We start from the raw sequence: 12,630 nt of genomic DNA, 5'->3' as shown, positions 1-12,630 counted from the left end.
CAGTACCATTGTGTCACAATATCAATTAGACCCCCCCCCCCCAAAAAAAAAAAACAACCTAACTTTTAACAAAGAAGCACAAAAAGCCTCTATCAAATTTAACAATTACATTCATTGCTTATTTATATATTATGTAATTTAAATAAACCCATAAAGGATGGAAATTCACATCAACTGTAGTAGATTCGCGGTTTTGATGTCAGAATGTAAACATCATAGCACAGGAATAAAATATAAAATGATTTAATTTTGTCGTTCAAAGTATTTTCAAAATTGTAATTTCACATGAGGAATGGTGGTATACAGTTGAAAAAAAAGTTTGTTAGAACTAATTTTAGAAAAAGACCAGAAGTTCTTAATATTTTTTTAGAATTCACATATGGTTAATACCATTACGCGAGTAAAATAGTTTTGTTGTTCAAAGTATTTTCAAAATTATAATAGAACAATAACATAATGGCGGGATCTTTAAAAATACCAAAGAAACACAAAAAGTCCCAAGTACAAAACACACCAGCTAAAATGAAAGATAAAACAAACGACAAATTGACGGCATATTTAAGTACCGAGCCACGTGAAATGGATATCACAAAAAAAAGCAAACGATATCAAAGGGCCAATATAAGACAACTCTTCAACTCTTCACAAGAGTCCAAATTAATAGATATCAACAACGTACGGCGTTCAATAATAAAAAAAATGCTCTGAAAGTGACATTATCAAGATGCTTGATTTGTTTGATTAGTCTTATGAGGCTGAATTTGTACAGGAACTTCTTAGGAAGAAAGAATAGAAGTTAGCAATATCATTCAACTTTACTTTTTGCTATATAGATGATGTTCTTCCACTAAATAATTAAAAATTCGGTGACAACGTTGAACACATCTATCCCATCAAAATAGAGATAAAGGGGATACAACAGATACAGTTAAGTCTGCCACATATCTTGACTTACATCTAGAAAATATAGGTCGGTTGAAAACTTTACAACAAAAGAGATGATTACAGCTTCCTAATTGTGAATGTTCCATTTCTATGAAGCAACATTCCAGCATCGATTGCATACGGATTATATATCTCAAATTGGTACGATATTCCCGAGTTTGTATTTCATCTCATCATATTATTGATAGAAGGCTGATTCTCAAAAGGATGCTATTAAACCAAGTAATCCAAATGATGAAGTTGTAATCATCCCTTTGTAAATTTTACCGACGCCATCAAGAGTTGTTTTACCGCTATGGAATATCTGTTTCACTTTTGATATCGGATGTATTCCTTATGTCGTTACTACAAACCCGTTCCCTATTACGAATGTGACTTACCGAATAACAATATTTACCGGGTTTATAATAAAATAAGCAACACTACGGGTGCCACATTTGGAGCAGAATCTGCTTAATCTTCCGAAATACCAAAGATCAACCACAGTTTTGGTGTGGTTTGTGTTGCCTAGTCTTTTTTGTTCTATGTTGCGTATTGTATGCAATTATTTGCTTTTTTATGTACTTCTTTAGGCCATGCCGTTGTAAGATTATTGTCGATCTATGACATTGAATGTTCTCCTGTTTTTTCTCCCCGTTTTTATACCGTTAGTCAGCTAAAGAGGGTCCAAAATGACAAATATAAAACAATACAAAGCAGAAAACTAACGACCTAATTTATGTAAACAATAATGAACGAAAAACAAATATGTAATATAGAAACAAACGACAGCCACTGAATTACATGCACTTGACTTGGGACAGGCACGTTAAAACAGATCTGGTTTGGTTAAACATTTTAGTTGCTGCTCAAGTTCACGGGGGCGGACTCTTGAGTGCTGTGGAATGCGAATTATTGGAATTTAATTGCAAACCTTTATCACTAAGCTGCGCCTATTTTGTACCTTTGATGTTATTAAATCAAAATAAATTGATTGCTTCTGAAACAAACAAATCCGGTAACACTCTATTTAGTTTTTTGTATCATTTGAAAATGAAAAAAAAATGTTGATTTGTAGTCATAACATTACATTTTTTATTTAAATATAGCAGAGGGATTTTCAAAAGGTGTAATTTCAAGAGCACGAAAAGTAAACTCTTTATGGACATACATTGTATCTTACATTCCTAGATATATTTTAGAAACTCATTTGATTGCAATACTTCATGTTGTATGAATATTTAATGTTAATTGAAAAAAAAACTATGTATGTCACCAAGCTATTTTCATTTCAGGCTAATTACATGCACCTTGTTGATAGATGATGCTCTGCACAAAAACAGGAAAAGTATATAAGATGCGATAAATCTTGCAACATGTTAATAGGAAAAATATTATAATTCGCAGAAAACAGTAAAACGTCAACAGGATGTAGTGGCAAAGTTCCGGACATCACTAATTAAGACTAAAAACAATCTTAGTTAGTTTTAAATTATGTATCTACCATGTCTACCTTAGCCTTGATCTATATTTAACATATATTATAAATAAGTAAAGTTAGTGTAGTAATATTAAACAATACAATTTGTACAAGGTAAGTTGTGTTTTCTTTCTTATTACGGACATTTGCTTCTCTTGATTATGACTTTTGTCAGACATTCGCATATCCATGTAGAGTCAATAGGATATACTTTTTTACATATTGTTTGAAAAGCAAAATCTTGTAAAGTCCTTGTTAATTTTAAATGTTTTTTGAAAAAAAGGGGTCAATGTTTTAAGTTATATAAAAAATGTATAGAAAATCTATTTCCGTCAAAGTTGAATGGGTTTTATCTCGAAAAACAAGCACACGCACACATTTTATTTTTTCTGCTTTTTTAGATCCTTTATTCATGTAACTATCATCTGAAACAAAGTAGCGAACCTTCTAAAAATTATTTTGAATTTTTTTTTTTCAACATATCTAAAACATATAAATTATAATATTAAAAACTGACAGGTAACGGAATTTCTTGATTTACTTTCGCATAAATATTGTAGTTTATTAACATAAACACATTGTAGTTTGTTAATTTCCAGGATATCTAATCTCGCAAAGAGTAATGCAAAATGTATGTTTTAAAATCCTTGTATGAAATTTGTTTAGAACGACCTTTATAGATATGTTATGATATTCTATAAAATAATGTAAACATTTCATGATCTATTGACCTTTCGAAATCACCCAAATCAAATGTAATGTATAGAACACTAAAATGAAATGTGTTCTACTGACTAGCTGGCTAATGTGTTTATGGAAACATGGATGTTAATTACTTCGATAAAATTTATGATAACGAATCGTCTAAAATAAATTCTATAACTTTTAAAGAAGATTTTTAATTTAAATATATACATTTTTGTGTTGTTGTTGTTAAACGTAAATTTTGTCATTTTACTTATGTCGACACTTTGCAGTTTACACATTTTTGCAATAAGAAAATTGCCTGTCAGTAAATAGAACATTAATATTATTGCACTCATAAATATGATATTACATGCATGTTTGCGTATGTGAATATTGAATTGGCACAAAAGAAAAAGTGGTATACCAAGGGGCTTATCTAAAATTCATAAGTTTGCCATGTACTCAACTGTATTTGTATGTCTGAATATGTTTAGACATTTTTGATGTCGGGACTCCTAGTTATAGATATGTGTGAATTACTCGGACGACAATTACCAATGTTATTCAACAGTGGAAAAGAATTCAAATGAAGCTGCGTATAGTTTCGAATGTCACTTAAGGCAATGCTATATTGGAATATTTCATTAAAAGCACAAAAAAAAACCTAATAACAGTAAAAGTTCCCAGTCAGTCGTGGCATGACTGTGCCCGAGTCCTTACTATAATAGTCTCCATGAGCTTTAATAAATATTAATGAGACATGAAATTACAATAAAATTACATTGCATGACTATGAAAATACCTTTCATGACTCCTCACAATATCGGTCAACATGCATTTTCATTTGAGTGACTTTTCCCAATAACCAGTCAGGTTGGACATGCCAAAAGTACATGACTCCTTACTATATAGGTTTCCTTGCATTTGCATATTTATAATTTCCTTTTTTTTTTGTTATTTGGAATAATGTAGAACCTACCTTCGTATACTTCTAGACTTCGTTACTTGGGATAGCTTTTCTAAAGACATTGTTGACGTGGAGGTAAACGACATGAAACACATTGGTGACTCTGCTCTTTAAAATTTGTTCAAGTGGTCAGTATGTTATTGCATGACAGAACAGACTCCTTACAATATTTGAATATGTGCGCATCCTGATAAATTCTTCATTATATTTCAGAAGCTGAAAATAAAAAAAAATGTTACAAAGAATGTATGTACTTGCTGTAATATTCATGTTCAGTATAATTGGACCAGCTTCCGGTAAATATGTATTTTTTTAAACAATTTTTCCTTGATATCTTTTTTTGTATATATACACAAGAGGAGAGGGACGAAAAATACCAAAGGCACAGTCAACCTCATAAATCTAAAATTAACTGACAACACCATGGCTAAAAAAGAAAAAGACAAACAGACAAACAATAGTACACATGACACAACATAGAAAACTAAAGAATAAACAACATGAACCCCACCAAAAACTAGGGGTGATCTCAGGTGCTCCGGAAGGGTAAACAGATCCTGCTCCACATGTGGCACCCGTCGTGTTGCTTAGGTAGCAAAAAACAGTTAGGAAAAAATATTAAAATTTGTCCTTATAAATTTTACCTTCCATTTTTATTGCTTTCTTGCAATATCAAGCTTACTGTTTGTGTCATATATGGGCATATGCATGTAATCAAAATCTTCCATAGATTTTATATCTAGTATATACAATGGTAAAATATGAATTCTTTTGGGTGTATCCATGGCAACAATCTGCATTTATTTGTTATATAAAATATTGCAAAAAGGGGGGGGGGAAGATGTCACATATTTCCCCAAAATTTGGCTAAAAGTAGAATTTCAATTGCTTGAAGTAGTACCTTTTCTGAAACTGTGTACATATATCTTTCAGCAAATCCAATGAAAATCATATGTCTTTCATCTCATTTTTTGGTAAAATTGCGTTAAAATCTTCGTGTAGAAAAAAAATGTTTGTAAACATTACATTAATTTCTGGACCAATAGCCGATCGGATTGTCAAACAGTAAACCGCCCATACAATATGTAAAAAATAATATTGAAGCTCTTATAAACCATCTTTGAAGGCTAAATCAGCACTCAGCTCTCTAAAATGAATTTTATTACACAATAACTTTCCTATTTGAAAAATACACAGGGGCCAAAATGCGAAACCAAATTCCTAACTGACCTTCTGCTGTTGTTTTTTATCTGGTCGGGTTGTTGTCTCTTTGACACATTCCCCATTTCCATTCTCAGTTTTCTTGCTACCTTAGGTAGCAATACAAAGTTATGAAAAAAACTTAAATTGACACTCATAATTTTTAAACACCCTCTTTCTCCTCCTGTCTAACAAAGAAGGCTTTATATGTACGTTATGCATGTATATACTTGCAGAAAGCAAATCTTCCATAGATTTGATTTCTAATGGTCATAAGGGTGAAATATAATCCGTTTTGTGTGTAACCCTGGCAACAATCTGCATTTCTTAGATACAAAATATAGCAAAAAAGGGGGGGGGGGGGGGTGAACATGTCACAAAAGTCTCCTAAATTTGGTTTTAACAGAAAATTTCCATGAATTACCGTGATACATTTCCTGAATCCATAGAATTATAGCTATCAAGTGGTAAAAAAAAATCATATGCTTTCCTGCTCGTTTTTCCATAAAATTGAATTGAAAAGATCGAGCGCAAAATCTTTATTGATAAACACTACAATAATTTATGGACCTATGAACGGTACGGATAGGAATATACGGACTGTCAATCATAGAAATGGCCTATAAAACATGTTAAAATCAATCTAAATGTTCATATAAACCCAAATAGAAGGCTATATTATTCTTCAATTATCTAAAAATCAATTTTATTGTACAAAAACTTTCATATTTAAAAAATTCACAGGGGCCATAATGCAAAACTAAACTTCTAACTGTGTATTGCTACCTTATGTGATAACAAATCCGGTAAATAGTCTTATTCGGTAGGTCACATTCATGAAAGGGAAAGGGGATTGTAGTTACGACATAAGGAACATATCCGTTATCATTCGTGAAACAGTTATTCCATAACGGTCAATCAACTCGTGATGACGTCCTTAAAATTCACGAAGGGATGATTTCAACTTAACCATTTGGAACTCTTGGTTTAATAGCTTCCGTGTGAGCAGAAACCCTCAATCAAGGAAATCATGATAGGAAATGATGTGTTTCATGTGTTTGTAATTTTCAAAATATTTGGAAATAAAACCATTGCAACTTACACTATTCGTTATCCTAAAAAAAAAACACGGTTTAAACAAACAAAATTTAAGACATTTTTGCGTCTCCCCCTACTCGGTCAGAAAATTCAATTAATAATAAAAGATACTTTTGACCTAAAAAAAAACACCAAATACTTGATATTGTCATTTGATTAAAGATTTCCTGATTTGTATTTTCCTCGAAGTTATATATTTTTGTTATTTTTACTTTTTATTGCTATCTACATGATCTATTTGAAAACTCATGTATGGCGTTAACATTTATAACCCTGGTATTTTTATTACTGTTTTGCTATCATGTTTCAAGCACAGTGAACAATTATGGATAATAGTAGCATTAAAGAAATGCTCTCAGGTACTAATGCTTTTTTAATTTTTAATATCACAATATTTTCGAGCAGATTTTATACAGCAACCGTCGTAACACATATTTATACATCTTAAATTGTTTTCTTAGAGAGGGTTTGTGTTGCTTAAATGTTCAATTTGTTTTGTAGTCTTTAAGACGGTTTTTAGTTGTTGTACCGTTGTTGGTTTACCGTAGACTTAGAATAAACCCATTCTGTATTTTCCTTCTTTTTATTTGATAATTTCACAATGTAATGAACATTACTTTTCAAGATTAAATCTTAATACTAGTATGCGCATTGCATAGAAACAATCTAATTTGAATAGCAATTTCCTTATGTTTTTTTCTTGATATGAGTAAATAAAGTCTTGAATTTATCATCTTAACGTCAATTGCTTGACGACAGTTGTTAATATCATTGCACATTTCATCACAAGTAATTTCATCACAAGATATAGAAATACAGAACGAAACAGATACCATATCGTATATTAATGTGTTTCTGAAATGGTTATTAATACGTGTTTTTATAAATTTTATATTTCTATTGTAGCTTTACATGAATTAATTTAGAATGTATTTCTTTAGGAAGTGAAAAATATGGAGACTGTATTAAGTATAGAGTTGGGGAAATCAAACCTGAGCAATTAAATGGTGACCGGTTTTGTTTAAAAGAAAATGGATATGAGTATTGTAAGGAATTTAATTGTCCGCCAGCGGCATGTGAACTACCATTAGTTACTCCGACTAACAAATGTCTATATTGTGAAGGTAAGTTCAAACAATCAAATCTCGCACACTTTCTAATTAAGATTTACGACATTTGGTCAATATCGTAATTATAACGTATTGAGTAATGGATATCAATAAAAAAAAATAGTGTGCAATAAATGAAACTAAAACAACCCATTGACATAGAAGTCAACATGCATGATCAGTTTACAGGATAATAGGTGTCTGAGAAATATGTGCAAGTTAAAAATTTCCAACTCAACAGTTGAAAAAAATTTAAAAGAGATTGCCAACAGTCAATTCTCCAAATAATAAAAACTTGATCATAAAGATTTAAACGAAAAACAATCATGTTGACGTTTCTGGCCTATGCCAAGAACATAATCATACAGAGGGTTTACGTTCGTTGTCGATCTCAACCCTATTCATGGTTAGTCTCGAACAGTTGACTACAAAAGGGTACTCTGAAGGATATAGAAATAAGTACAAGAAACAACATTTGTTTGCACAACATAAGCAACAAGATGGTTGCCACATTTGAATTAGGATCTGCTTAATCTTACGGGAAGGCTGAGATCAACCCAAGTTTTTTTTGTTTTTCAGTCTTTAGTTTTTTATGTTGTGTTTTGTGAACTGTTAATCTTTTTCTTTTTTTTCTTTTTAAGCAATGGCTATGTCACTTTATTTTTGACTTTTTAGTTTGAATGTCCTTTTGGTGTTGTTTCCCTCTGTAAGAAGTATATACATGTCTTTAACATGTTTTCAAGTGTGTCTGTATGATAATCATGAAGTTTAATAAAATTAATGATTATCTGTCTTAAAATCTGATAAATTGCTGATAAATTGACCGTTCATACTTTTTAAATAAAGAAAAAAAAAACGATATAGATATATCAAGTTTATTCCAGCTTTATTTTGTTAACTTTTAATACATAGCTTCACATGTTTCTCCAGTTTTCATTTTAAAGAGACAGCTATGTATAAACAGTTTAGTTACGGAGAGCATTTAGAACTCAAATATATACTCCAAAGCAACTTAATATCACTAAATTCTTGATAATGTAATAACCGTTAAAATAGGATGATTTTTTTGTATATACACCAGACGCGCGTTTCGTCTACGAAAGACTCATCAGACAGATTTACAATTTACATAAGTATCCTTTCAAACAAAATCATATAATTGTTTTATATATTTACCACAGCCACTGTTTATATAGTCCGCTTCATGTCTTGCATGGCTTAAGTTAAGGTATGTTTAACTAGCATGCTCAACAAGGAAGTGGCACTAGCGGAGGAATATTTATTCGTCTTGTGCACTTGCATTTCAAACCCTGATTTCTGTTGGCTTATGGTTCCTAAGTTTCAGGTTTCCCTGTACTTTTTTTTTATTTCATTATAGAAGTTTCACTTAACAAGTCTCTTTTTGGGGAGAAATAAGATATTCATAGAATTTTGAGTTGTTAACCTTCTGGTTCCCATGTCTCAATAATTCATCCCGTAGAGACACAACTGAGGAATTTAACCAGTATGAATAAACATGCACAGCGGCTAAATAAAATTTTCGGAAAACACAAAGTGAAGGGAGGATTATAACTGATTATCCCCCTAGGCATATTAATGTTAAAATAGGCTGCACAGTCCTCTGTTTAAATCTTCGAAAAATAAATTATAGCAAATGAACTGTCCAATTTAGGACATAGCTTATTGCAAAACTTTATAGTAAAAGTGGCACAGTTTTAGCCGTTAGATAATTTTTTTGGGGGGAAATTACTTTGATAATAGTTACAGAAGTTAAACTTTTAGTACTTTGTTTCCATTTTGCTCTCTTCGCTTTTACATCTGCGGTTGTGTATACATTTCACGATATACTATCTATAATACTAAAATTACGAGGTCCAATTTGTCAGCCGTCATCACGTAAAAACGACGAATCAAAGAATTCAACTGTATACATAACTAATATAGTACAAAGGTGTAGATTAAAAATTACACCACTCCAGGCCCTTTTGTTTTCCACGTAATTAATATTGCCAATAATTAAGAAGTTCCTGGTCGAATCCGATACCGATACCAATAGTATATTCATCTGTTACCGTTTACCTTATCTGTACGTTCTGCATTTGACAGGCGCACCACCAAACGGTGTCGTCAGGATATGCTATATGCACGGGTCATAATCACACGGTTAATTGACACTACTAAATTGTCAAATTGTTACCTATTGTAGTATTTTAATCAGTAAGGCTTTATAAGATAACAATACGAATACTAAAAATAAGGCGTATAGGTACAGTTTTCAATTTGTTAGCGGGCATGACGTAAAACAGCGAATCAAAGAATTCAACTTTATTCATAACTAATATAGGACAATGCTGTTGATTAAAAAAATACTCCATCCCAGGACCTTTTGTTTTCCAAATAATTAATATTACCAATAATTGATAAGTTCCAGTTAGACGGGTTCAAACAGAAAGATTTGAAAGCAGAGAAAACTGTGATAACTATCTTATAATCGGCATGATTTTATCAGATGACAATACTAATACAAAAATAAGTCTTGCGCATAGTTATATACTTTAATTCAGTCACGGACCCGCGATATCACGGGTGTGTTCTAGTATAACTTATATAACCTAGAACGATGATAATGCAAATTTCATTTAGCAAATAATCCTTAAATTGTAATTATATGCCTTAATTTGGTTTAAATTGTCGCAAGGGAGTAAAGCGTCCAAGCATAGGAAATTTGACTTTTTTAAAGGTATTTTCACGTCATGTGCATACCACTACATGATGATGACATTGCTTTGTGATATAATTTTTCATCTAGTCTCAAGGCTGTAAGTACAGTTGATTCGTTACATTATGTTATTCATTCATTATTTATTTATATTGATTCTTTTAATAGGAACTTGCAGTTATGGAGGAACAGTTTATCAACTTGATTCAGGGTTTAAGTGCCTTGATGGAATAAACAGCTGTAACTGTGGCGCTAAAAATATGATTACATCTACATTTATAGCCCAAAATCCAAAATCGATGTGCATAAAGAAAACACCTTAATGATAATTGATTAATATAAAGAAAAGAAACAAGACTGTGTGGACATAAAATTATAGATGTATTTCCCGTGCCTGTTGACGTTTTGTTGTTAGATTGTAGGAGAGGAAAAAATAAAATAATAATGGGGACTTTGATTTTTTTTTCTAATCTCATTTCTGTTTACAGCACACTCATTGAGTGCTTATGTAAAGGTACTTTCTTCGACTATCTTGCTTGTTAACTGAACCGTGAAGTCATTATAAGGTTAGTTATACTACCTATTTGTAAGAGCAGACTAGTCCGACAGATAACCAATCTATATATCTGTATGGACTAGACTACTCCGACAGAAGAATAGTATACCTTAACTTATAATTACTTCACGGATCAGTTAGCAAGCAAGCTAGTCAAAACTATTACCGTAACCAACACTTTCAATGCATTTTGCTGTAACATACGACAATTCCTCTGATTAATCGTTCTTAAAATTAATGGATTGATGTCTTTTTTCTTGACAATAGTTTTCTATGTATGCAGCACACAACGTTGTCAAGATAATGGAATTATATGCGACTGTAATATACGTGAGATGTTTAGCTAGCTATAACACCAGGTTAAATCCACCATTTTCTGCATAAGAAAATGCCTGTTCAAAGTCAGGTATATCAAGTTGTTATCCATTCGTTTGATGTGTTTGAGCTTTTATTTTACCGTTTGGCTCTCCGTTTTCCCTCTGGGTTTATTTTTTAAATTTTTTGATTTAATTTTTTACTAAACATTCAATTCGTTATCTGATAATGTATTGAACATATTGTTGTTAAATGGCTTCAAAACTTATAATTGATTGACCGATTTTAAGGTCCTTCACATACAGTGTCTAAAAGTAAAGAAAATAAGTTCTTCACAGAAATGAAACTAACGCTTTTTTTCTCATATGAAGTTAAATTATGTCTTAAGAAAAGTGAGAATGTAAGAAATATCCGTATAATTTTTGATAATATCATTGCTGTGTATTGTCTATTTTTTTGGAACTCCCCAAACACCACAAGACACAAGGAGAAGCTACTAAAGTCGACACATCACATCATTGACGACCACAATCAATACACCTTTATAGGTTGGTGTGAGCCAAGGCTACGTGTTGAAGGCCAAAAATTGACCTATAATGGTTTACTTTTTAAAAAATTGTTATTTGGATGGAGAGTTGTCTCATTGGCACTCACACCACATCTTCCTATATCTATGATTTACCGATATGACTTGTGTGTCACTGTGTCTCAACTAGAAAAAAAACGTCAATCCTGGTCAATGTAATAAAATGAAGATGGTCTGATCTGCAAATTTACCGATTGTGTACTATACGTACACTATTACAATTTTAGCTTTAAATGCCATATACCTATAGCAAGTAATGAGCACAACTGGGGCATTTTTGTAACGTTGAATTAGTCAAGTTTGCCTCATAATTCCCTGATATAAAGTTAGTCACATTTTCTATTATTGTTTCGGCGATCATAACCAAACTACAAGTTTAGGCACAATATCGCCATCGAATTAGTATGCATCAATGATGTAAGCTATGATTAGGTAAATATTTTGCTTTAAAGTAAGTCAAAGAGAGTTAAACGATACAAGAGGAACTTTCTAATTTGTTAGTCAAAAAACGTGCAGACAATTATATGGATAAAAAAGACAAACAGACAAATAACAGTACACAACATTTAGCATAGAAAACTAAAGACTGAGCAACAAGAACCCCACCAAATACTGGAAGTGATCCCAGGTGCTGCGGAAGGGTAAGAATATCTTGGTCAAGATGTGGCAACCATCTATCAACTGGTAGGTATATACTCCTTATACAGACTCTGCTGCTGAAATGTTGCTACATAAAAATAGAAAAAAAGTTCACGATAAGGAAGATGAATTTACGCCTTTTTCGTCGTTAAGTTTAGTTTTTTAACGACTCTAGTTATTACTATCTAGTTGTTATTTTCTGCGGTATCCTTTATCTCATGTTCGATAAGATAGACACGTTGAACATAGTCACCATGTTTTGAACTATTTAGTGGGAGAACATCATCTGTATAGCGGAAAGTAATAATTAAAAGATACAGTTAACTTCTTTTCGTTCTCCATAAGAAGTT

At 31.7% G+C, this 12,630-nt stretch overlaps 1 protein-coding gene across 2 annotated transcripts; it reads left to right on the top strand.

Annotated features, from left to right (window-relative positions):
* Nucleotides 1–2,430: 2,430 nt before the first annotated feature.
* LOC134681853 (uncharacterized) lies at nt 2,431–10,608 on the top strand. 2 transcript variants are annotated; one of them, XM_063541495.1, is made up of 4 exons: nt 2,431–2,518; nt 4,272–4,354; nt 7,298–7,480; nt 10,353–10,608. In XM_063541495.1, the coding sequence occupies exons 2-4, from the start codon at nt 4,291–4,293 to the stop codon at nt 10,505–10,507; spliced, it is 402 nt and encodes a 133-aa protein (XP_063397565.1). In that variant the 5' UTR covers nt 2,431–2,518; nt 4,272–4,290; the 3' UTR covers nt 10,508–10,608. The 2 variants fall into 2 exon arrangements, with proteins under 2 accessions (XP_063397565.1, XP_063397566.1); XM_063541496.1 differs by having other exon boundaries at nt 2,439–2,480.
* The last annotated feature ends 2,022 nt before the right edge of the window (nt 10,609–12,630 follow it).

Source organism: Mytilus trossulus, chromosome 8 (assembly GCF_036588685.1).
Source record: "Mytilus trossulus isolate FHL-02 chromosome 8, PNRI_Mtr1.1.1.hap1, whole genome shotgun sequence".
In the NCBI taxonomy this organism is placed as follows: domain Eukaryota; kingdom Metazoa; phylum Mollusca; class Bivalvia; order Mytilida; family Mytilidae; genus Mytilus; species Mytilus trossulus.
Note: the sequence above shows the minus strand (reverse complement) of the source record. Positions and strands in the feature narration are given on the sequence as shown.